Source organism: Athene noctua, chromosome 15 (assembly GCF_965140245.1).
Source record: "Athene noctua chromosome 15, bAthNoc1.hap1.1, whole genome shotgun sequence".
NCBI classification, from domain to species: Eukaryota; Metazoa; Chordata; class Aves; order Strigiformes; family Strigidae; genus Athene; species Athene noctua.
Window position 1 is genome coordinate 14,505,426 of NC_134051.1, and position 25,914 is coordinate 14,531,339.

A 25,914-nucleotide genomic window follows, 5' to 3' on the forward strand; every position below is an offset into this window, starting at 1 on the left:
GTGAACTTGTTATTAACATCCGAAAATGGATAATCAGTTGTAGGTGATACTAAACTCTGAGTACATGAAAAAAATGATTACCATTACAGTAATAACATCTGGTTTTATCTTGGAAGAATTCATTAAAATAAAATACTGGTGTCAAATCTGACAACAGTTTTCATAATCCTTCACAGATCAAGGAGGGGGGATAAACTTAACAGTGATAATGTAATACATAGCTACCTCCAGTTAGGATAGGATGCTTTGGTAAATTATGCTTGTGCAGTATTTCTGTAGCAAATCTACACTATTGTGAATTTGTGTGGTGGTAGGGGATCAAATCCAGAAACATTCCCAACTTGTTTGGGGAAGACAGAAATTCATTAGCACTGCCTAACTGATAGAAAAACACAAAACAAAACAAACCCCTCTGCTGCCCATGTTCTAACAGTGATGTCCAACTATCTGAATGCAACCGCAAATATTCATTGATTGGTCATCAGTGATTTATCAAACTACTTTGATTTTTCTAGCATACAGTAGTTAATGCTACTTCCTCATTTCTTTAAAGACTGAAAATTTTTTGAAGCACAAGATTCGCAGCAGGCCGGACCGGTCTGAGCTGGTCAGAATGCACATCCTCGAAGGTACGTACCTTTTGAGCTGCTACTAGAAGGAACTTCTGTTATGCACTCAGTTTTTTAACTGAATTAGTCTTTGATATGAATTATTTCTAAAGGTTTGTATTCTCTGTTTCTCTACTTTTACAGTGTCTGTTGTAATCTGTATTCTAAATGTGTATAATAACAGATACATCTGTGGCAGTGAAAGTATTCTCAACTGTGATTCCTCTGCAGTTGCATACTGCTTTTATTCTATAATGATGTCTACCATGGTGTACACACAGCGTATATATTGCTTCAGTTTCTACACATACCCTAAATAACCTGACAGCCTTGTACTTCCCCACCCACCCCCCCATTGCCCCAAACAATCTTTAATAAATTTGACTTTCACCCTGCCTTCTTATTTTCCTTGTTGCTCAGGTCATTTGAAACAATAGTCATCTTATGAGTGGGGCTGGTATTATTACTGTGCTTCTCCATAATCTGACCAAAGACATAAATTACCATATAACCATAATTCAAGTCAGTTTAATAAGCACTAGTTTTTAAAACATGCATTTGGATACTAAACCCAGATAGTTCTCCATAGTGATAGATTACATCCATATTGACAGACTATCCCATATTTTTATTGAAGTACAATTTTGAAGACTCAAATTTGCGCTAGAAGCTATTTTTAAAGGTAAACTTTTAAAGAAGTTTGTCAAAAGAGAATCTAAAAACCAGTGGATTGATTAAACCTTTACCATAGCTCACACTGGCAAAGTGTTAGGGCAGCAAATACTGTCTTCAGATTATAATTAGTGTTTGCTATTTTATATTCCCTGCATTATTTTTGGACATTAGACAGATGTTTACCAAAAGTATTACTGCTGTTAAAAAAGGTTATACTTACAGAAAAACATGATCATGGGTATGAACAACATCTACTCATATAATCTTGGTTTTGTTTATTAATTTGAGAATTTTCAGGAGAATACTTGCCTGCTTTTGATAAAAGTGGAATGGTTATTGCAAAGACAAGACAGTGTTGTCATGAAATTGGAGAAAAGATGGAACAGAACATTTAAATCAATATATCTTTTTAGAGACCTTTGCAGAGCCTTCGCTGCAAGCCACTCAGATGAAACTGAAGAGAGCTCGGTTGGCAGATGATCTGAATGAGAAGATTGCGCAGAGGCCTGGTCCTATGGAACTGGTAGAAAAAAATATTCTTCCTGTAGACTCCAGTGTTAAAGAAGCTATCATAGGCAAGTCAGAGTCCCACAGCTTCTATCTTGTTATCTGTATGGCACTGTGGATAATAATAATTTAATTCTTGAGGGTAAAGTTCACTGGAAGATAACATACTCAAAGTTTATTACTACCAATTCTTTCAGCTTCCAAGTCCTAAACTCTGTGATCATTTAATTAAAGTTACCCTATTTATATTCAAAACTAAGTTGGAATTATATAGTTGGAGTGTAATACTGTATTTGAAAAGAATTCTTTTAAGAAAAATTATGACAAAGTAATCAAACATATGTGGCCGTTACTCAGTCTGTCCTAGGTGTCTGTGTGCACCCACATGTTGAACATACCTTTTAATTTCTTACTAAAACAACTTCCACTATGCGCTTAGTTTTATTGGTTCCTTGAATATGATTTAATATGGCTGTCATTATATTAAAAACACAATATTTATGTTTAGACTGTGCTGAAAACCAATCATTTTCCAGCAACCAATGTCTAAATTTAAGTTGTGTAACTAAAAAAAAAAAAAAATCTGTTCTTTGTAAACATTCTAGCAGTTGGACAAGAGAATTATCCTCAGGCTTTGGATGATTATTCATTTGATGAAGACAGCAGTGATGCTTTATCACCAGATCAGCCAGCCAGCCAAGAATCCCAGGGTTCAGCAGCTTCCCCTGGTGAGCCAAAAACAAGTGACTCACCATCACCAGTAACACCAAATGCTACTACATCAACACAGGTACGATTTTTAAATGTTGGAACAAAATCTTCACAGTATGATTTTTGGTCTGGCACTATAGAAATGGGGCATAGTTTCACATGGAATGAATACACTTGCTGTTGCAAAGGAGTGTCTGGGACTCCCATTTTCTGTTTGGGACTGGAACCCTGGCTTAGGTGTTGGCAGTGATGAAATTCCCATGGACTGTAGTAAAGCCATAAGTTCACTGAAATTCATTATAGCCTGTAGAAGATTTACAGCTTTCCCAGAAGTTGTTTAAAAGGTCATATCCATGGTTTACTGCAGCTGTTATTGATTACTTAATGTCTGTCTTCATTCTGGGCAAGGTCTTGAACTCGCTTAGAATTAAACTTAGCTGAAACAACAACAGTTGACGTCAGTTCCATTATCTCCAGAGAAGTCCATAAAAAATAAGGTTTCCCACATAATTTAAATGTCCTCTCCTATAGTTTTAAAAGACTGCCTAAAGAATTTACTATGTAAGATGTAAAAATAACCTGTATGTTGATTTTTCTGTGAGGTTTTTAGTATCTTCTCAAGTTATTAACCAAGAAAAGAAAGTCTGCCATGGCAGATAAAAAGTTGTCCTTATAGTAGAGCATTTGAACATGTGAGGTTTTAAAGAACAGTGTATTTGAATGAAAATCCTTGACTGTTTCCATGAAAGTTGTAAAAAGGAGTTTTGAAAGAGAACTCCTCTTACAAAAATTCTGTGATTTCAAATGGACAGTAACATTGCCTACCCTATCTTTAAGCACATTATAAAAGTACTGGCATAAAATAATTTGCCAAAACAGTAACGAAACAAAGGTGCTACAAATCAATTTCTTTTATCTTCTATTAGCTACTAAAACCAGTTATATGCATAATCATACTGCTAGCTGGTTCTTTCTAGAGTATCTTGTACAGTGCTTTCTTCACAGGTCTTTTGAATTAATCAGTAAGTTTATTCATTAATGAGATACATGTATTTATTTAAAGGTTACTATGTCTAACTTAAATAGATTGTTTATGATGTTTTCTGTCATACCTCAGCTAGTAAATTTAAACTCACTAACTTAAGCCCAGTTAAGAGGAGAAGGCTTTGCTTTTAACTAGATTTCTGCAGCTTTCGGAGAACTTTTTCTTTGGATGGAGACCCAAATTAAGGCTCCAGTGGAGGGAAAGGCAAGCAAAGTCATTATATGTTGTCTGATGGCAACCAGCTTGAATGGCCAGCAAATTCCAGACTAGCCAGGTTTAACAGTACTGATCTCCACTCAGCTTGTTCATTTGAGACTGACATAGCTAAGTAAATGGCAAATTGTGCTTATATTCTGCGTTAGACTTGCCTACAGGAACCATTAGTTTGTGGTTACATGTTGAAATCAAGTGTAACAATAATTTTGCCTTGTATCAATGCTGAATTAGTTGCTGAATCAGTTACACATGCCTGCTGAGCAGTTCTGTATGATAGGAAAAAGTCCGTGATCCTGAACTACCATTTCTCCCAGTAAGCCCATTTTCCTCTTGTACGTAAATGAAAGCAGCTGTATTACTGCAGAAAAATAATTTATGTTCAGATTGCATTTTACCATGCTATCCACATTCACACTGAAATAAATTATTTAGTGGAAAGACATGGATTTTCATCACAGTATTATATATATGAAGTGACTTACAAATTACATCAGTTTAATAATGCACTCGGCTTTGTGTACTTGGTATCGATTATACCACACGTGTATAAGCAAACACAGAAATTTTGGTAGTTGTCATTTCTGTTTAATTAGCTGAAATGTTTTGTATTAATTTGAGCAGTATTCCTTAAGCAGAAAGTGTGAATTTGATGGAAATTCAAAAGCTTTAGGACTTCAACTTGTTGGATTTCATGCAAGTCTGTACCTGGTAAACAACAAGTTGGTTTAGCCTGTATAACACAAACATGAAAATACTTTATTCTGAAAGAATTTAAGAGTGTATCAAAATTTGACCAATACGCAAATGGTATTACTGTAGATGTGTAATATTCTTCAGGTTAATGTTGATCAACTGTAATCTGTAACGAACGGATCTTTTTCAGGAGGATTTCCTAAGAGTGTTCAGTCATCACTTTCTCCACTACAGAAAGGAGAAAAAGATGTGTAACTCTGCAGTTCAAATTATATTCATGCTTGTCTTTATTAAGCATTCTTTTAGAAAATGCATTTATTTATATATTTAAACTCTGAGAGGATTTGTAGCAAAGGCAGGGCTCTACACAGGGAACTATGCTGCAATCCATAAATTAAGACACAAACAAAAGATATGACAGAACTGAGAATTGGGTTCTTACTCTATAAAGTAATGTAAAATTAAACAGTTAAATATGAGATAAATATTGTGATGCTCCAAAGATGTTACTGTCCTAATGACCACAGATACCTGACAACTGAGTAGCTCCATGATCTGGAATTACACTCCTTGGTTTTCTTACTACTATAGTAGATAGAAAAAGTATTGCAAAGTTTATATTCAAAAACAATGCTGGACACAAAGTAGGGCACATCCATTTTATTTCATTGTTCCCCAGCGTACAGATTAAGATGTGAATTGGGTTTCATGTCAAGAGAATGTAATTTGTGTTGAATAAATTGAAAACAAACCACATGAAATTAGATTCCTAAGTAAAGACTTAGGTTCCTAATGGAGAGTTAAATAAAAATACTCAAAGCAATATATGCCAAAAGCTTTTCGAGTAGGAAGCACAAGATGGATACGTGATTGCAGCAACAGAATAACAGAGCACTGAACTTGATTGAAAAAGCACTTCAGATAGCACTTCAGTCCTTTGCTTATGGATTTCATAACATGTTACAGCCGTTTCTGTGCACAAATCTAAAATGCAAAGTTGCTCTTCCACAGAATAAAACAGATGCTTACCTTGTTGTTCCTTTTGAAATAAAGAATAACAGCACAGCATGTCTCTACAGGAGATGTGTCTGGGAAATTGCTCCTTCATTCTTTTAATTTCCTCTGACAAATTTTACATTTTATTACAACATAAAATACAAAGAATGTTTTGAAAATAGTAGAGTGCAGCCAGAGTTCTTTTCAAGGCTTCCTCCTCCACACATTTCCAGGCCTCACAGGATGTAACATAACTTTGAGAACCTTCAACCCTCATTGACTGATGGCCTAAAACTTGCTTTAACCTGATGTATTTGTGTCTGCTAAGGATTAGGCATTTTAACCACACCACTATAAACAGATCAAATTGTCGTGTTCACAATTCTGAAGACATTAAACAGTCATCTTCAAAACATCCAAAGTATTTGGCTTAATGAGACTGTTTTCTTAATATATTCACTGTAGCTCATTGATCTGCTTAGATGCTTGTTCACAGCTAGAAGAAAAGGTTCAGAAATCATATCTGTAAATGGAAATAGAAGATTGTTCAAAGGAGATAATCTTTACATTACTTTATGAAGTAATCAAGGAGCTGAGACATGTTTATTTTTTTTAATTTAAAAAACTATCAAGTAAATGATATGCACAGTTCTTTGCCTCATCTACACTTGCAGGTAGAATTGGGAAGTCTGTAAAAAGCTTTGTATTTCATGGAGCCATTAATTCTTTGTAGCTTAGGATAACAAGTAATGTAAGGAAAAAGTAGTTTATGGCAAGAGGAGAATGTTTAACACCATGATTTTCAGGCAATATGAATTTAAAAGGTGGGGGTTTTTTGGTTTTGTTTGAGTTTTTTTGAAACTCTAACTTTTCCATTTTAATGAGTTTTGTTGTTCTGTCATGGAGTTGTTTTCTAGAGGCTTGCTAAATACTATGTTTGAAGTCAATTTATTTATTTGGGTTCAAGAAGGATCAGAATGATGAACAGTAAAAGATTATGTAACGAATAAATGGAACTATCAAACATTTAAAATGCTTTTGAAATGGAACTTCAGGAAAAGAAAATTTAAGAACCATTGAAAAACATGAGATCATTAGAATTCTCCTGTGTTTTATGGTACATGACACTTTCAATCAAAGACAAACTAAGTGCTTTTTAAAATGTTACCACTATAACTAAGCCTTTTAAACTTGATAGCAACTGGAGAGCAATACCTTGGAATACAGCATTCAGAACTCTTTTTTTAAAGGGTAAGTCCCTGTGAAGTCCTCTGCCAATTCTTAGGCAAGTTCAGCAAATAACAGATACTGTGTAGGTATCAGATGCTTTCCAGAGCACTTTGAAAGTTGGATATAAAAATAGAGGCATTTATATCTTTAGCCTGCCACCATAAACTGACACAACCCCAAGACAGGCATGTGTGCAATGTTTCAGTGACTAGGCATGGCGTATTAAATTTTGCAATTTAGTAAAGCAATATGAGGAGCTTTCCCTCTGGACATCTGCACTGCAGAAGGATCAAAACCACTATACAGTTTAGATAGGTTATGGCAAGCTACGATCCTGTTGGCAGCTGACAGTTGGAGACACAGAAAAATGTATAAGAGAAATACAGAGATAGAAGGGAAAATTATTGTCATTTTATTGTAAGCAAAAGTCAGAGACCTTAGTGCATGCAGACTGGCCACGATAATTGCAATACCAGAAATACAAAAGAACCAGAACATAAAGTTGCAAAATGTGTACCAAGTGTTTTTAGCAAACTGATTTAAGTCCTTTGTGGTACAATCTTGTGGAAGAATAGTAGAGCACAGGAAGAAATTTGTTAGGGAGAAGTACCTGTCTTATTTAATTAGAATGCAAGGTTTTAGAATGTATTCTGAAGAAAAAGGATATTTACTGATAGGAATATAAGGGAAATGGATGGGGTTTTTTATAAAAGGACTGTTGTACTAGGTGATCTAATTGCTTTCTTAAACAATAGAAATACAACAGATCTCATCTGTCTGGATTTAATACTCTATGATATTAAAACACTAGCAAAACTGGAGAAGATGGAGATAAGCAGAGGTAAGACCGAAAGAGGGAAGTATTGGGTTGAAAGGAAGTTGGTAACAGTGATCTGCAGGAGTTGATTTGGGGACGTTCTGGTTCATGTTACCATTAACAACCTTGACATAAGAATGGATCATGTAGCAAAAGTTGGAAGGTGTAGGCAGCACAGAGTTGGATTGTTATTATGCAGAAAGAACTGGTTGATTTGGCTTTTAGGAGAGAAACGGAATGCCAACAGAATGGAATAGTTCTTAAAAAGAAAAATACACACCGCCTCTCCTTCCCATGAAAAAGGAATGGGGAAGGCTGGGGGCCCTGACAAAAGCAAGCTGAGGAGGAAGGCAGTTGGGGTGCAGTGGTCAGCAGTGAAGTGACTGAGCTACTGTGTACTTCTCTGTAAAACTGCAAGTTTGTCAGAAGAGGTGATTCCAGTAAAAGTGTTAATGTCACTGTGAGGATCCAGTAAATCACCATGTGGAATATCCTGTACATTTCCAGTTACTTATATCCAAGAAAGACTAATGAAAACTTTAACACAAACAGGAAAGGATGATCAGAGATGAAAAATCCCTTTTATGAGAAAAGAATTAAAAAATCATTTGCATAGCTAGAAAAACAAGGGTTGAAATCTGTTTATGTACAGAGACTGTATGCCATCAGAGGGATATTCACTAGAGAAGGAAATAGGTTTTAAATCAGAAAACAATTTCAGCACAGAAAAAATTGATATGACAAAGTTAGGCTCAGTGAAGTTGGGTAATTATGTAGGAAAACTTTTGGGAATTTTCTGGTAGGCGTAGTCGTGCTGGGAGAAGAACAATTTAAGAATTCCTAAACTTATATGGAATTTAGTAAGTTTATTGAAGAAATTACACATGATGTTTGTAACAGCAAGGGAACAAACCCACTAAAGTTCAGGCTATTGGATTGTACACAGTAATATCGTTGTGCTGGCAGTCAGATGCAGAAGTAATGCACCTCCTGGCACCATCAGAGGTGCAGTTGCCATGAAAATGCTATAGGAAACTGTCTCTTCAAAAACATCTGCTCTGCTGCTGCGTGATCATTCTGAAACAAGAAGTTCATTTTCCTATGTTGATGTTTGACATTCATGAAAAGAGAGGTTGTTCTGATGGTACTCGTTTGGGTGGCAAGATTATTGTCCTTGTGCACACGAGATTCTGACTTCACAAGACAGAAAATACTGAAGGCCTCAATTCCATAGTCATAAAGCAGTGTTTCTGTAACTTCAGTAGGCTGCTTCAGTATACGTGTAGTGTGTCTAGGGTCCAATTTTAATGTTGCTTCAAGCAGAGTAATAACAAATGGTGGTGTCTGTGCTAACAATTACTAACAATGCATTGCATTCTTCCTTGAATTATTTTTAACCCTTATCTTCCCTTTTACTTACAAACAAAAGTTAAGAACTGGTATCCATTAGTTAATCTGATTCTGGGCTACCAACAGGAGACAAATAGATATTGGGAGCAGTTTAAGTATTTCTGACTTGAATAGGTGAGATTACTTCTGAATCCTTCCAGCTCCCTTTTACGATTTTGTAATAAAGACAGAGAGATGTTTTCGTTATATCTTTATCATTTATGTCTTTTTGCTTTCATGTATGTTAAAAGGAGAAAAGAATTCTGCAAATTAAAACAACAGTGTAAAGGTTATGAAAACAAAAGACCTTGCTGAGGGCTTTTTTTGTATGTTGTTACAAATCCTTTCTGGTTATCATTCTTTTTATCTGCAGAAACCCAACAATAGTAATTAAGAAAAATGTTAATGTTGGAAAAATATTTATTATGATACACGACAAAAAATGATATTAAAATCAATTACTGTTTTGCTTTGGTGAAACTAGAAGTGAATCCAGTATTAGTAAAAACAGATTTTGGATACATTCACATGCAGTAGCTAAAATGAAAACTGTGGAGTCAAGGTAGTAAACCAGTTTATCTTACCTGCTATATTTGAAGAGTGCCAAAATGTGCCTTTATAGAATATAGACATGCACATGAGAGAGTCCTGTTTTCACAATTCCTCCTAAAAATATTTTGCAAATTTGACATGATAGTAAATTGTCTTAACCTTTTCACATATTTTCAATTATTCAGATGGTGGATGTTTTTAATGTTTTTCTTTTTCCTTATATTTTTTTAATACTAGTATCCACCTTTAACCTCTCCAGTTCCTGAATTTCTCAAAACTCCCTCTACAATCGAACAGCATGTTACACGTTCTACTGCCACAACCACCCTGACCACAAGTACTGTAACTGCAGCAAAGCCTGGGCCAACGTTAGTAAAGGTAGGTGTCTGTAATTTTGCCATGAGGACTATGTTCTTAATCTTTGTCCTTTTTCGATGCAGTATTTAATGACAAAATACACGTTATAGTGTTTCTAACAATTTTCATTTGTGTTCAGGAGAACACACTCAGTTGTTGACTGAAAGCTTTTGTGTGCTAAGATCCACCATTAACACTTGTAGGGAGTGGCTCATTATTTCAGGAGGTCCTTACAGTACAGCTGACAAGTTTTCAAGCAGAATTAATGCATTGCATTGCTATGGAAGTTTTTAAGAAACAAGGACAACAGATATTTGCAGTATTGAGTTTCTATTGGTGCAAATAATCTTTTCTAATCTATTTTGTATGGAGAATAATTTAATAGGAACAGAGACAACCACATTCATAGTCTACCTATAACTAAACTGGTGAACAGCATTGCTCCTTTTCCACAACTATTTTCTTAGTTCATTTACCATATACGCAGCACGCACTGTGTGAGAGAAGTTACTGTATCCTTGTATTTGAGTATCAGAAGAACATACTCAGTTCTCTTTCTGCACTGACCTAACCAGCAGCCTGGAGAACTTTTCTGAATGCAATTAGAGAGGGGGTTGTGTTAGAAGATTTCTGTAATACTTCGTTTCAGCAACTTTGCCAAAGGTCTTCAGCTGTGTAATGAATATATATATGTAGACTTATACCTAACTACGTGAAATTAATTCTTGGCTCAGTTTACAAGGATGACCTCTAATAGTCAATTTCTAGTATAAATTTGGCTTTTTCCAGTGAAATAACTGGACTTGTACCAGCTTACTTAATGCAGGACCTTAATGATAAATTCAGATATCCCCCAAAACAGGCTACCTGTGTAATAAATGTGCATGGATCAACACAGGATTTCTGCTTTGATACCTTCTGTATGACTAGGTAACTGCCTTCAACTTTTCACTGAAAATAAATTCATAGAGCTTCTAAAGGAAGAGAGTTTTACCACATGTTCAGGTATTGCTAATAAGGATACTGCTGAAAGTTTTGCAAGAGTAAACATGTAATTTAATAGTATTGTCTGTCCATGCTTTTAATCTTGACCTGGAAGTGCTTCTGACCTGCAGGTGTTTGCAGATGGACTTTAAGATACTAGCTTTTACTAGTACAAAGTGCTAAGTGGCTTTGAACCTACCTGTTTGTCATGGTTTAACCCCGGCCAGCAATTAAGCAGTAAGTGAGGCACTCACTCACTCCCCCACTGCAGTGGGATGGGGGGAGAATCAGGAAAAAAAAAAAAAAAAAAAGGAGTAAAACTCATGGGTTGAGATAAAGGCAGTTTAATAGGACAGAAAAGGAAGGGAAATTAATATTAGAATGTACAAAACAAGGGATACACGATACAGCTGCTCACCACCCACTGACCCAGTCCCTGAGCCGTGGTGTCCCCTGGCCAACTCCCCCCAGTTTCTACACTGGGCATGATGCCCTGTGGTATGGAGTTACCCCTGTGGCTCCTTTGGGTCAGCTCTCCCGGCCGTGCCCCCTCACAGCTTCTTGTGCACCCCCAGCGGCCGCTGGCAGGGCTGTATGAGAAGCTGCAAAGTCCTTGCCTTAGTATAAACACTGCTTAGCAACAACTAAAACATCAGTGTGTTACCAACATTATTCTCATCCTAAATCTAAAACAGAGCACTGTACCAGCTACTAGGAAGAAAACTAACTTTATTCCAGACGAAACCAGGGCACTGTTTTAAGAAGAATCCCTCTTTGCAATGACAGGTCATGACTAGCAGAATCCCTTAGCTCCATTTGTGCCATCTATGAAAAAAAACATTTATAAACTGTGATTTGGTATGAGCCAGCTGGAATATGTTAACTTTTCAAGGATGGTAAGCAATTCTTTTGGGCAGGTTTGCAGGGATAATGGTATTCAGCAACTCTTTGCAGTAAATGTGCTCCTGTATGCTTTATTTTGTACCTTGCATAACTGCTTGTAAATGAGGTATCTGTTACAGTTGTTTGAATCTTTTCCATCCATAAACAGCAAAGCCATCCAAAGAACCCCAATGATAAGCATCGGAGCAAGAAATGTAAAGAACCTAAGCCAAGGGTGAAAAAATTGAAGTATCATCAGTATATTCCACCTGACCAGAAAGGTGAGAAAAATGAGCCACAGATGGACTCCAACTATGCTCGTCTGCTACAACAGCAGCAACTGTTTTTGCAGCTGCAGATCCTGAGCCAACAGCAACAACACTACAACTACCAGACAATTCTACCTGCACCACTGAAGTATGTGAAGCATTGTTTGTGTCCTTTAAAGAAAAGATATATACATCAGTTATAGACTTTAGAGCTTTAGAAGTAAGCATTACAAGACAATTGGAACCCTAAATGGCAGTGTGCATCACTGTGGGTGTTATTTGCCTCATTTAACAAGGTGATTCTCTTGTGAAAATACTCCTGAAGTCTGATAAGCCTTTAAATGGTTCTAGTTATTTTTGCATGAGGTGGAAGCAGAACCTCCTACCTGTCAGATGCATTTTTTCTGACCAGATGCATATTTGAAACTCAAAAACATTTATGCAAAAGCAAGAAAGGTTTGATGCCATTTTCACTCAGATATGACAAACATGACTCAAATACAAGCAGAAGAGAAACTTACAGATGATGACTTTTACAAAGACACATACTGTTGTTGTGTTTTTATTGTCTTCTTACATCAGTTTCACAGACCACATTTTTGCAGTTTACAAATAAGAAGAAACAGTCATTTTAAATTAGGTAAAATTTGTATATTGTTTATAGCCTCATCTCCAGTGCTTATATGAGTTCCTCATCAGTGTTCATCTTCAGCACTGTTAACAGTGAGAACTATAGGTTTATGATTTATAGGTAGAAGCAGTTAGAAACTTAAATCTTCAAAGAGTTGCCAGCACCTTATAGCAGAATGAGAAGCTGACTATCTGCAGTTTCATTCTCACCATCCAAGACCAATCTTTTCCTAGAAGTGCTTATACTGTAACATGCCATAGTCACACAACCCTAAATTCAAATTGCTTTCAACTGGTTTTTTTTTAAATGAGTTTTCACTGAGTTATTTTTCCTCAGCAAGTGAGGCTAGAAAAGTTAAAGATACCATCTGTGGTTATATTTATAATTACCATGTATCCTAACATTTGGACTAGAGATGTTTCTGCCTGCTTACCCACGCTTCTTATGTTCCATTTACTGACATTTCAGAAACATTTTTTCATAAATCAGACGAAATAAAAGAGCTGACTTATGGTACCTAGTATAAATGATGGCATTTTAAAATTTTGTACAATTATTTTGAGATCCTTATATGATATTCTTATGAGTACAGCTGATAAAAATGCATCATCTTCAGAGTAAAGTGCCTTCACGTCAGTCCTTATTACATATGAACATTGGACATGTATGTAGGGTTGATACATAGAGGTCAATATTGTGGAGTTTTTTTACTCATGTCAAAAAACTTAACTAGTTGCCCTAGCTGATGATTAATTTGTATAAACTGGTTCTGCAGTCCGTAGTATTCTTCAGGGATACTGTGACAATATTAAAAGCTATGAAGCATAAATTAATACTCTTAAAAGAAAATAAAGTATCAACGTACTACTCTGTTATATTTACTTCTATGTGCTGTTTTACGAAAAATATTTAATGGTAATGTCTTACGTTAAATACGTATTAGTAAAAAAATTAAATTTGTTCATTAACTTGATAGACACTAGATTCAGAATGACAGCTTCTTGATTGAAAATGTAAATATATTTAGCATTGACATTACTGTCTCCCTTTTTTTTATCACTTGAAGGCCACTGAATGACAAGCAGAGTAACAACGGGAATACGCCACTGAATACTTTGAACAACAGTACACCGACATCAGCTGCCAGCTCACCAAGACAGAACAGCAATATTCCTAGCCGAAAACCAGGACCTCTGCCTTCAAGCTTGGATGACTTGAAGGTAAAAAAATAAGAGGGATTTGTCCATTCCTGTGCATCACTATAGGTCATAACTTGTTGACTGTTACTGTCAAGAATAAGCCTGGATATTGTTTACCAGTTAAAACTGTACTTTTCACTGTTTAGAATGAGGTTTTTGAAGTTTTCAGACACAACTCTTCTGGACTTAAATATTTGTTTTGATTTAGCCTCCTCATATGCTTATCTTCTAGAAATGACATTTCTTTGTCAAAGAATTAGAAGAGGAAGAAGAATTTCAGACAGATTGTGTAGGTACATAATTTGATACCTTGGGTAAACTGTGGGGCACACTTCATGTGAAGTTTTAGCCCAGGCAGATTTAACACTGGAACAGTAATTTCCTCATAACAATTTTAGTATATCAATGAAGAGGTTTAGTTAAGCAATGTAAATTAAAAGACACTCTAATAATAACATATTCAGAGAGGTCACTGCTGTAAAGCCAACACAGACATAACACTAGTAAAAGAGAACAGAAAAATAAGAGATCTTCTTACCAGAGTTCAACACATCATCTGAAAATGAACACTTAAATTTTCATAAAGGCTTTTTGAAGTTAAAAATATCTGTGTAAATTCAGATTAACCTGTAATATGAAGGCACTGCATAGGACTTTCTTCCTTCAGAAATACATCAACAGGAATTAATACTGTGAGGGATGTAATGAAAATGAATCTGAAGAAGCTTGTGGGGGTTTAGATGCAGATCCTTTCAAAAGCGACTACCGGAATGTGCCAAACCCGAGCAGAGGCGCGGGGACATCTAGTGGGCAGTTTATTTGTGTCTCCCTCCCTTCACCAAGGTGTTGGCTTTCTGAGGGATGGGAGTATTGCTGTAGACTTGAAGGGATAAAAAATGAGGCTTCCAAAGATTAGATTCTCAAGACAGTAATCTATTGTCAGTTAAAGCCAGTCTTTTAATATGAAACAAGTCTGTAAAAATGCAATTCAAACAACAGTGCTTGAAATAAGCTTTGCAGACTTTAATATCTGAATTTGTGCTTTGCAGTGATTAAAGCTGTTCACTTACCCATTTCTGCATAATTTATTGGTATTCCTGCTAATGTGGTAACACTAACATATGCCATACTTGCAGACCTGCTGGTGGTGGTTTTAACGCTGAATCATAATTCAGAAATGCATTGTTGAAAAACAGAAAAAACTGGAATGCACTTTTAAGCAAGTGTAGAGGATACCAGACTAGGGGAGACAGCTGATAGTCATTGTTAGGTAGACAGTTATTTAACATAAAATTTCTGTAGTTCTTAGAAATGTTAAATGGATTGCTATGATGTTTCACCATTTCCAAATCATGAAGACCTATAACCGAAAATTCTAGACTGACAAAGTACTGAAATATTACTAAGGTCAATACCTTTTATTCTTTTAGAGGTGTTTCTAATATATATACAGCCCAAACACTCAATAGTTAGATGTGGTGTATGTATATCATAAACAGAAGCCATTCCCTGTGACTGTTGTTTTTTAATTGGTGTTTTGAATCACAGAATTAATGTACAGTCAACACATTTGCACTTCACTTTGTCGGTACATTTACTGGAAAATTGAGAACATTTTTCTATCAGAAATTAGATTAATTTCAACTTCTTATATTTATGATTGTAAAGAAGCCCAGATGGCACATAGCTGTAACTGTTCAGTTGCTAATTAGAGAGTGAGCCATTTGTGTTTGATGGGTCTATTGAATCATCCAGCTGACCTGATAAAACTTCTCAGGAAGGTACCTATCTGCCTTCACGGCGTAACAAAGGGTTCAGTGTGCTAGCGTTCAGTGCTTTTATCTGCACTGCTGCCGTCATCTACAGGTTTACTTCAGAAGTTTTTAGCCCAGAATTGGAGCTGTACGTTCATTTTCCCATTTTGAGTGTTTATGAAAAATCAGCATAACTTTGCTACTATTGCTTGTACAACCACCAAACACTGCTAAGGTTTTGGCCACTTAAATGGTGAAAGTAAGTAGCAGGTCATGGAAATGTGCTCATGGATCATGCACACTGTCAGAACCTGGAGGTGTAATAACTAGCAAATATGCTGAAAAACATTTTTTCTTATTAAGATTTAGTAAGGGAGAATGTATATAAATAAGTTTTAATCTTTTATTTTTTACTATTGTGCTTTATTTCAGGTAGCGGAGCTTAAAATGGAGTTGAAATTGAGGGGATTACCAGTGTCTGGAACAAAAACAGATCTTATTGAGCGTCTGAAACCCTATCAAGATCTTAATAACAATGGGGTTGCTACTAGTAGCTCTGTTACAGTAACCACTTCTACTGGGGCCACAGGTAACACTGGGGAAGTGACTGTGGCATTTCCTGTTGCAACACTAAATAAACCAGTGGCTAGTACGATATCCAGCTTTCCTCCAGAAAAAACATCTACTGGACCTGGCTGCAAAGTAGTAAATACCGAAAACATTAGCTCTCCTTTGCCTATATCTCCCTCTCCTTCAGAACAATCTAGTCTAAGCACAGATGACACTAGTATGGCAGATACTTTCACAGAAATGATGACCATGATGTCACCATCCCAGTTCTTAAGTACTTCACCACTAAGAGCAAATATGAGTGATGATAATCAGAATCGCAGTAGTGGAAGCATCTCAACCATGGAGTTTGATGTAGCAGAAAAGGACCGCAAGCTTCAAGAAAAAGAAAAGCAGATTGAAGAGCTCAAAAGGAAACTGGAACAAGAGCAAAAACTTGTGGAAGTACTGAAGATGCAACTTGAGGTTGAAAAACGGGGACAACAACAGCAGTCTCAGACTTCTGGTAACTCAGCTGCTTTGGAACAGAAGCAATTCAGTGCTGCTGTCAAAGATGAAAATGCTCTTACTGACTGCTCCAGTACAAGTCAATCTGTAGCTGTGGCTAGTCATTCCTTAGGACAACCGGTATATACCAGTGGCCAGAATCCAGTTGCCAAAAAGGCAGTTGTTATCAAGCAGGAGATACCTGTGGCCAAAGCTGAACCTCAGAATGCCATTTCTCAATTTTATGTTAATCCACAGAGGCAGCCGCAAACTGCAGTTGTTGCCCAACCTCAAGCTTTATTAACTACCCAAGGAACTGCACAACTGCTCCTTCCACTATCTATCCAAGGACCGAACTCTGCCACTGCAGTGCAGCTACCAGTTGGAAACATAAAGTTGCAGGTAAGGGTGTTTTTATTTTTCATCATGTAAACTGCATGGCACTATTTGCATGATTTAGTATAAACAGGTGAATGTGCTGCTTGTAAGATTAACTTAAAAATCAGGCTTAGCCTGTTTCTGCTTTAGGGAAAAGAGTAGAAAAAAGCAGAGCCGATATCTTTATAACTTTTTCTAGTACTTGCTTTCTTTATGACTTTTGTTCCCAGATACTCTTTTCTGAAAAGTAATTGTCTTACCATGTACTGCCTCCATACACAGTTGGTTTTGATTTATATCAGCATATACCACTATTTTGTTAATTCCAAATTGTAGTAGAGAGCTACAAACCCAGTACTTATTTTGAGGTCTATCTGTTTGCAAAATGTGTGTTTGAACTTCCTTGTGTGGTGATGGCTCGTTGTATTTAAGAATGTCAATGCTAGGTTGTAGAACTCCCGTGGAGTTATAAAAAGAAACCATGGTTACACAAATAGTATTTCTAGGCTGATTATAGGTAGTATCACAATGAATAAATATAGCATAAACCAAGATAGGTTATAAATAAATGAAGAGGTGTAAGAGTAATCTCACCAAGCTGAAACAGTTTGACCTGTTGGTCTAAGGTAGAATAAGCATACACTTCCCAGTGGCGTTGCTGGGCATAGCTAGATGAAATCCCCTGCCACCCACATGGTTTTTGTGCCAGTGAAGTACTCCTTCAGCTCCGGTGTGTACTTGGGGGTTGTGGCAGGTTGTGGGGCCTAGGCTTTGATGCCAGCATGTGCACCATCACGTTTAGCAATACTTATGAGGGCTGTAGAATTCTGATGGGAACGGGCCCCACAGTCTGCAGTGCAAGAACTATTCTTAGTAGCCACACACCCAGACAGATCTTTATCTAAATTGTTCTAAAATCCTGCTAGAATTCTGTCACAACCGTAAGCAGCTTGTTCTGGTACTTCACTCATACTGCAGGAAGTTTTCCTAACTACTGGCTAAAATTATCTTTCCTGAGGTTAGACATGCTTCTTGCCTGTCAGTGGCCATTAAAAACTGCTGTTACCTTCTTAAAACCAACCTTTTTCTTGCATCATTAGTTTTGCCTTTCTGGTTACTCAAACCCAGTTGTTATAGTCCTTCCTGGTTATGCTCTCTCTTTTTATTTTCATTGCTCTCCACTGGACCTTCTCCAGTTTGTCTTTATCTTTCTTAAACTTTTGGCAAAATAACCACCTTTTAGCTGGGAACTTGTCAGTACCAGAGCAAAAATTCTGTCTCCTACACATAGTTCACGCTCCTCCTTCCCAGAATAAGTGCTATTGCTATTCTGCATAATCTATGCAATAGATTTTTACATGATGTAATTTACTGTGAGATACAAATAATGCAAATATTTTATCTTCATCCTTTAGGCTCAATCACAAGCTGGAATACAGACCCCATCACAAATACCTGCTGCTATTTCTTCCTCTGGCCTGGTCCAGGCAGCACCTCAGATGCATACTCCACAATCAAAACAAAACACCATCACGCAGCATACACTTGGTCAGACCCAACAAATCAGAAAGGTTTGTGGATAGAAATAAGCATCAAGATAAATAGCTGTGTAATCTAATTACAGGCAGTGCTTTTAGAATCTTTTATGTGTCATCTGCGTTATATATAAATCCAGTCACCTAACATCTCTACTATGTTTTTCGGTGTGATAAATGGGCTTGGAACTTCATCTCTTGCCAGAATTTTAGTCTGTGCAGGACTTTATTTTTCAGTTGCAAATAAATACATAAGGCTAAAGACTTTTTATCTTAATGGTATTCTTACAGCACCACTGTTACTATGTTCTTCTTCATGCTCGGCACAGGTGGTATATCAGGTATTCCAGTCAGTTTCTCCTATTTGCCACTGGCTCAAAATGGAAGATTCTTGGAGGCAGGTCTTAGGAGAAAGCTTTTACCTATGGCTTCACAGGTTTATTCTTTAAAAGGAGTTCCTTTTAGTTTTCTTACTTCCCTTGTTGATTTCTTCCTTACTTACGAAGGCGGCTATGGACTTGGATGCTGAGGACAGCAATTTCAGTGAGTCGAAACCCCACCATAGCTACAATACATCTCTTCCTGAGGAATGCAGGGAATGATTCAGAGAGATTCTTCTCTTCTCCTCTACCCAAAACACTCAGCTCTGAAATGTCCCATTCCAGAACAGATGTTCATCAGCACTGGATGCAGAGCTGTGAGTGCCAATCTGGTCATGTTCATATGGTAACTGGTATCAAACCATCAGCATCAGTCATCACAAAAGAAAAGGCTTTTGCCTCCTTGAGCCTCTTCCAGGCTCACCTCTAATATTAGCAACTCAGAGATTGGTTCTGGACCTTTACTGCTTTCTTATCAGTGCCATCGACTCTAAGGCTCCTATCACTTAGGACAACAAGGTTTTTCAGCCTGCCCCAAGGAAAGGATAATTCAGAAACAACTGAAATTTCACGATGAAGAGGGTAATTTTTACAGTGTTATGTAACTGTGACAATATATTTCAGTTTACAAAACTGCATCATAAAACAAACATTCTGATACAATCTGGGGCTTCTACCTGTGCAATGTCCTCTAACCTGCCTCTGTTAAGGCTCTTGTTCCAGATAGGAATTTATCTTAGAAGATGTATGGTTATGCCCTGCCGTTCTCTAGACAGCTGGCTAATAGAGGGGAACACAACTAAAGGAGCATCATCACTCTTCAGAGTGCTTGTTCAATCTGTTTAATTTCATGGACATTGAGGTTATCCTACAGAAGTCAAAGCTGACATATATCCAAAAAACAGATTTCATTCAGGTTCTCTGAGATCTGGTGAGGGGTTAATCCTTGATTGTTGAATTAACAAGGTTAACAAATCCCATATGGAAACTTCCCAGTCATCCTGTGGCATGTACTTGTGCCAGAGACTAGCAGTTTGCTTCCTTTGCTGTTCAGAAGTTTCCTGAAGTGATTGCAGGAGATAACCAAGAATTGTACCCTCTGGTCTTTTCCCTGTTCAGATCGGTTGTCATGGAGACCTGCTAGTTCCCAGCAGACTTTAGGCTGCATCTGGCTATCCTGGAGCTGAGCAGCCTGCCTATCCTGGTTGTTTTTCTCACGCACCTATTGCCGTCTTTTACATAAGAAACCAGGCAGCGTAATTGCACTGTTTTTTACATCAGAATGTAAAATACTGACATGATACAATAGATCAAGATAGTCTTCATGCATTCAGCATTAGATCTACCTGCCTGCTGTTTGCATGTCATGAGGCTTGGATATTTCAGCAGGCAGACTAAGCTAATGAACTGCGAGGGAGTAATGCTACTTACTAATGTAACACTTTTTAGTGAAGCTGGTCTTCCTAATAGTGATCATCTCCATGAGTAGTTACTTTCCAGAGCCAGTTTCCCATGAATCCATCTAGACTTTCTCTGGTAGCTCAGATTTTTATGCAAACCAGCTGATTGTTCCATTTATTTTCTCCTACACAGTTGAGGTGTCTCTTCCCATTCTAGCTACCCCATAGCCCTTGTCCTTCATTCAGTAATAAGGAGACATCTCCACAGCCATTCACCTCAGTGGCAGACAGCTGGAGAGTACAGCGGGTTTCACACAGATGATCCAGGTGGCTAACAAAAACTATATTAAACCCTCTCACAGCAGACTTCATTTAGTATTCAGACTGTACCCCACGAAGTTTATTCTAGCTTTATCTCCATCCCTGATCTAAGATTTGTCACACCTTTTGTCATAAAGGTATCTGGGAGTGATATTGAATTTAGAAGAATAATCTCAAGCAGTCATACATACATAGCCCATCTTCCTCTCCCCTCACCTTAAAAATATGAAAAGTACAATACTGCTTGGAATAATTTGCAGTGAGTGTACAGACTATGAGTTGAAGAAATAATAAGTTTATATGCCAGTAACCAATTTACAGTTGATACCCAAGTTCAACAGTTGTATATTTTGCTTCTCCCTCACTACTCAGAGATATCTGTAGTTCAAAGAAATGAGAACTACATGGCACAAACCAAACCATTCTGTCTTAAAAGAGGCAGCATAGGACAAGTATGGATATGTACACTGTATCAGACCAGAAATAAGTTCATTTTCTTGACTGTCCACTAGGTGGAGAAATCATGCATACTGTATTAAACATTCCACACGCTTCTCACTGTATTTTGGAAAAATTACATTACACTGTCCTCATGCTTCCTGGAAAATCACAGAAAAGTATTTTTAGTTATCAGCGATGAATGAAAGCATGTCACAGCACAGAGTTTCTTTCAAAGAGTAATTATTCTAGATTTAGAAATTATTCTATTGGTGGGAAAAATCAGTACAAAAAACATTCCCTGAATAGGGAATTTAAGCAAGCAAGTATTAAAAAAAAAAGCCTTAAACTTCATTAATGTAATTTATCCAATGTTATTAACCTTTTAAGAAACCCACAACCTAAGACTGATGTATTAATCCTTTTCAGGTTTTTCCACCTACCACTTCAAATACAGTATTTTCCTATCAGACTGCACCAGTTACAACACCTTCACAATCTTTTATTAATAAAACATCAAACTCCAACATTCACACTGGTGGTAACCAGGTCCCCTCTGTGCAGAATGGACCTGCTACTCCTAATAAGGTAAGGTTAGACCAACAATGTTCCATGAAGTTCAGTTTTATATTATTATTCTTAAGTAACATGCAACTGTGTACATACGGCAGCTCACTCGAGGAAGAGTGTTTTGTAGATTTTAATAATGCATATATGTATGTATGTGTGAGCAAGAGAGACACTGTTATTTTCTCCCTCTGATTACCTATGCTATTGCTATTTGTCGATATGTAGATTGGTACAACAAAAGAGGGTAATCTGTAAAACTCGATACATCTTGAATTCACTGAAACACACTGTTTCGTCACTGTTTTGTTATTTCATGCAGCCTGGCTCTCCATCTCAAGCCCAGCCTTACATTGTTCAACAATCCCTCTTCAACAACACAGTATCCAAGACAAAAGATCCTCCTCGTTATGAAGAGGCCATAAAACAGACCCGCAATATTCAGCCATCACAACGTGAGGTAGGTATTTTCTCCTGTTTAGTCCATTAAAAACATTTTTTTTTTTAGAATTATCAAAGCCATTGCTTATTTTAGTTTTTTGTTTGGTGTCAAGATTTTCTAACATACCCTGTTAATATTTCCATAACTATGTCTAACTAGAGGACTTCTGTTTCATGATTCTTTTTATTAAAGCAACAGACATGTAAATAAGTCTTACAGTATCCAGTTGGTGATACATATATATAACTGGGATAATGCTGGTAGTGCTACTTAACAATAACTAGCCTTCAACTGACTTCTTTCAAGGATGTATGATGCCCAAACTTAAGACTTAAAAGAGAAAATATATTCCTGTTTTCCAAAGTGAGTAAACTTGAGGAGAGTGTATGTGTGGTTTATACACTTGAAAGGTGCTTGCTTGAAAAGAGTCTATATTTCATGAGCTTGATGAATAATCCTACAGAGTGTTTTGTCAGTCCACCATGACACCCTTCACATTGGAGGAAAGTTGCAAACAATAATAATGAACATCCCTAACCTCATGCATTTCAGAACTACCCCAAAAGATAAACCCTGTAGTGACTTAGTATTAGTGGCTGGTTTTGTGGTGGCAGACATTCAGGCAGAAGCATGGGTATCTAATGCCATTTCACATGTTTTTGGCATGTGAGAGTCATCCTAACAGTGAAGGCACACAGGTCTTCTTACATGACTCCATCACTACCAGTTAGTGAAGTGCCTCCCCACTGGCCTCTCTTCAGGAGCTAGATCTCTTGATACCAAATAACTTCCCATCTCCAGAGTACAACCAGTGTTCTAAAGCACTATCTTAGTTTTGAGAAAAAGTCTCCACTTTTTCTAGACCATTTTTGAAAGAATGGGCTTGAGGGCGTTTTGTGACCTTTTGCTTAAGGTGCAGATATGCAGGAGATGGCTGTTTAAAACAAACACATAAACAGTTTGTGCAAGTTTAGCTCCTGCCGGAATCGGAGAGCACATTGCCGTTGCCCCTCCCCCACCCGCGGCCGGTCGGGCTGGAAGTTAGGCACAGACCCGGGCTGAAGTAACAAGGAATTTAATACAACAGAGTGATAGAACAATCTGAACAACAACAGTAACAATGATAATAACAATGAACAGCAATAACAGTGAACAAGACAAAAGATATACAGAGAAATACCGCTAGATGGTCAAGGAGCAAACCCGCCGCGTGTAAGCAATCCCAAAAACCAGAAGCGAAAGTAAAAGGCTCCGCCCCTGGACCTGACGTCAGCATGGTATGGATAACCCAGCTGGAGATCCCTTCCCCCTCTCTCTCTGCTGGAGGAAAAAAAACTTGACTCTATCTTGACTAAACCAGGACACAGTTGATGAAAGCTTTCCTCACTTCAAAAATGAAAATAACATGAATCTACAAATTGAAAAAGAACAACCCATATCTAACAAAATGTATCTTACATGATGGCTATTTGCAGGATATCTCTGAGAGAAAGCAGTTCAGCATGTGCCCCCTGAAGTCCTGCAGTTATTCCAGATACTTACCCTGGTACGAAACAGGGTTAGCAATTCTCCTCCTCACCCCTGGTTTTCTGCACCCCTCTTCTAGGTTGCCTTCATGAAATCTTTGTCTTGCTTTTCAGATTTTTTCCCTATTCGTTTGTACTGAAACTGACCACAGGGATTATAAGTGTCTCTCCAAAATATCTCTCTTTTTTAGATTGACAGTTTCATATGAAGAATTTTAGTCTTGATCATAGGTTAGTACTTATGTACTATTGAGAGAAGCTAGGATCAATCAGCTTAGGAAAAAATACTATATGGAAAAGAATAACCCTTTTCTCCTGCATTACAGATTTCCAGTGCACACAGTCAGCAGATGGATGATCTTTTTGATATTCTCATCAAGAGCGGAGGTAAGCTAATTGACATCTGTGTGCTGCAGAGATTTAAAACCCGATAATAAAAACTCAGTGCTATAATGAAAGGAATGAAAAGAAAGAATTATTCTGGGAGAAGAGGTAGAAGCTATCCAGCCTCGATGAAAGGAGTATTTCTGAAAGTTTGCAATAATTATCTATTAAAGAAAACATTTACCAAAACACATACAGTCAACCTGCTGTGGAACTCCTCTGCTTGTGAATTAGCTCAGGTAAACCTTTGCAGTAATCCACATGGCATTCAAACAACTAAAATAGCACCTTAGGTTAGCACAGACACACTTTATCAGAATTGGAAAAGTTGAGCAAGCCCATATAATGTATATTGAAATTATACAAAAAGTAGAATAGGGCAAGAGTTAAAGTATGTTGATACTAGAATTTCATTAAATATAACCAAAGATTACTGAAAAAAGTATGTATGAACTACATAGAGGCATTAACAAATAACAGCTTTCTATACAGGAGCTATTAGAAAGGAACTAAAATAAGTAAAGTAATATACGGAGTAGCTTTGCAGTAAGAGGAGGAGGCTTTCAGGCATAATGAGGCTCTGTAGACTAAGAAGCCATTGCAACATTCAGAAATGTTCTGGTGCCAAGCAATTCAATTAACTTAATGTTTTGTACTACTGTCATATAAGGCTCTTAACAGCAGTGAAGGCCAGGACGGAAGTGATGGATTGTGGGCTATTAGAAAATTTTAGCCATATTCTAAACATCAAAGTATTTTTTCTTTTTTGAAGCAAATTGCAAAGTCAGCTGAAGAAAATGGAGTAGACAGTGACAAACTGAGATAAGTGACCTGTGCAGTGAACAACTCAAGCTAAATAAAAAAATGCTTTCAGTGCTTTTATAAGATATTGCATGGGTAGTTCGAAGTAGTTCTACCTCTGGAGCAGAGCATGTAGGAAACATTGGTGTGCTTACTTAAATATTCGCTTCGAGTGTTAACTTACTAAACCTGTTTGATTGTAAAAGTAATAACTGCTCCATATTTGCGAAGTTGCAGTAAAAAAACAAACCTTTCGTGATCATCTTTATGAAAAACAAAGTAAAGAATTCAGGGCTCTTGCACTTACATAAGCAAGTTCTCACTGGAAAATGCTGTTTACTCATGTACTTCAGGAGAGTGAGAGGGTCCATTTAGTAACATTTTGCTTAGCAATCATTTTAATAGATGCTGTTACAGGTTTTAAGGCTGTGGTTTCGCTTGGAAAACTGATGGAAAATATATTCTCAGGTATAATTTTTCTGGCAGAAACATCACCTGTGCTAGAGGATTTATTTGGTTGTTCTGGTCTGTCTAATCTTATTTATGGACTCCATTCATGTCATGTGCATTCATGACATCCTCGTCTCTAAATTACAGAGACATGTATGTGATGGATGGACCACTCATGGGTAAGGAATGGGCTGGGTGGTCGCACTCAGAGAGTTGCGGTCAGTGGCTCCATGTCCAAGTGCAGAGCAGTGACGAGTGCCGTTCCCCAGGGGCGGGGTTGGCACCGGCGCTGTTTAACATCTTTGTCGGTGCCGTGGACAGTGGGATGGAGGCACCCTCAGCAAGTTCACCAACGACACCGAGCTGTGTGGTGCGGGGACACGCTGGAGGGAAGGGATGTGCCATCCAGAGGGACTGGACAGGCTGCAGAGGTGGCCTGTGCAAACCTCAGGGATTTCAGCAAGGCCAAGGGCAAGGTCCTGCCCGTGGGTCAGGGCAATCCCAAGCACAGACACAGGCTGGGCGAGGGGTGGATTGAGAGCAGCCCCAAGGAGAAGGACTTGGGGGTGTCAGTGGATGGAAAACTGACTGTGAGCCAGCAATGTGTGCTCACAGCCCAGAAAGCCAACCCTGTCCTGGGCTGCACCCAGAGCAGTGTGGGCAGCAGGGTGAGGGGGGGGATTCTCCCCCTCTGCTCTGCTCTGGTGAGAATCCCCCTGCA

The 25,914-nt window shown here is 37.6% G+C and overlaps 1 protein-coding gene across 2 annotated transcripts in view; it reads left to right on the top strand.

Moving 5' to 3' along the window:
• The window catches only part of MRTFB (myocardin related transcription factor B), an 87,700-nt gene that overhangs the window by 55,254 nt on the left and 6,532 nt on the right, over positions 1-25,914 (top strand). For both annotated transcript variants that reach the window (XM_074919736.1, XM_074919737.1), the window contains 11 exons: positions 554-629; positions 1,697-1,858; positions 2,396-2,580; positions 9,677-9,817; positions 11,832-12,079; positions 13,629-13,782; positions 15,948-16,973; positions 18,365-18,520; positions 21,453-21,611; positions 21,913-22,050; positions 23,885-23,945. In XM_074919736.1, coding sequence (XP_074775837.1) covers positions 554-629; positions 1,697-1,858; positions 2,396-2,580; positions 9,677-9,817; positions 11,832-12,079; positions 13,629-13,782; positions 15,948-16,973; positions 18,365-18,520; positions 21,453-21,611; positions 21,913-22,050; positions 23,885-23,945 — 2,506 coding nt within the window. The remainder of the gene's footprint in view (positions 1-553; positions 630-1,696; positions 1,859-2,395; positions 2,581-9,676; positions 9,818-11,831; positions 12,080-13,628; positions 13,783-15,947; positions 16,974-18,364; positions 18,521-21,452; positions 21,612-21,912; positions 22,051-23,884; positions 23,946-25,914) is intronic.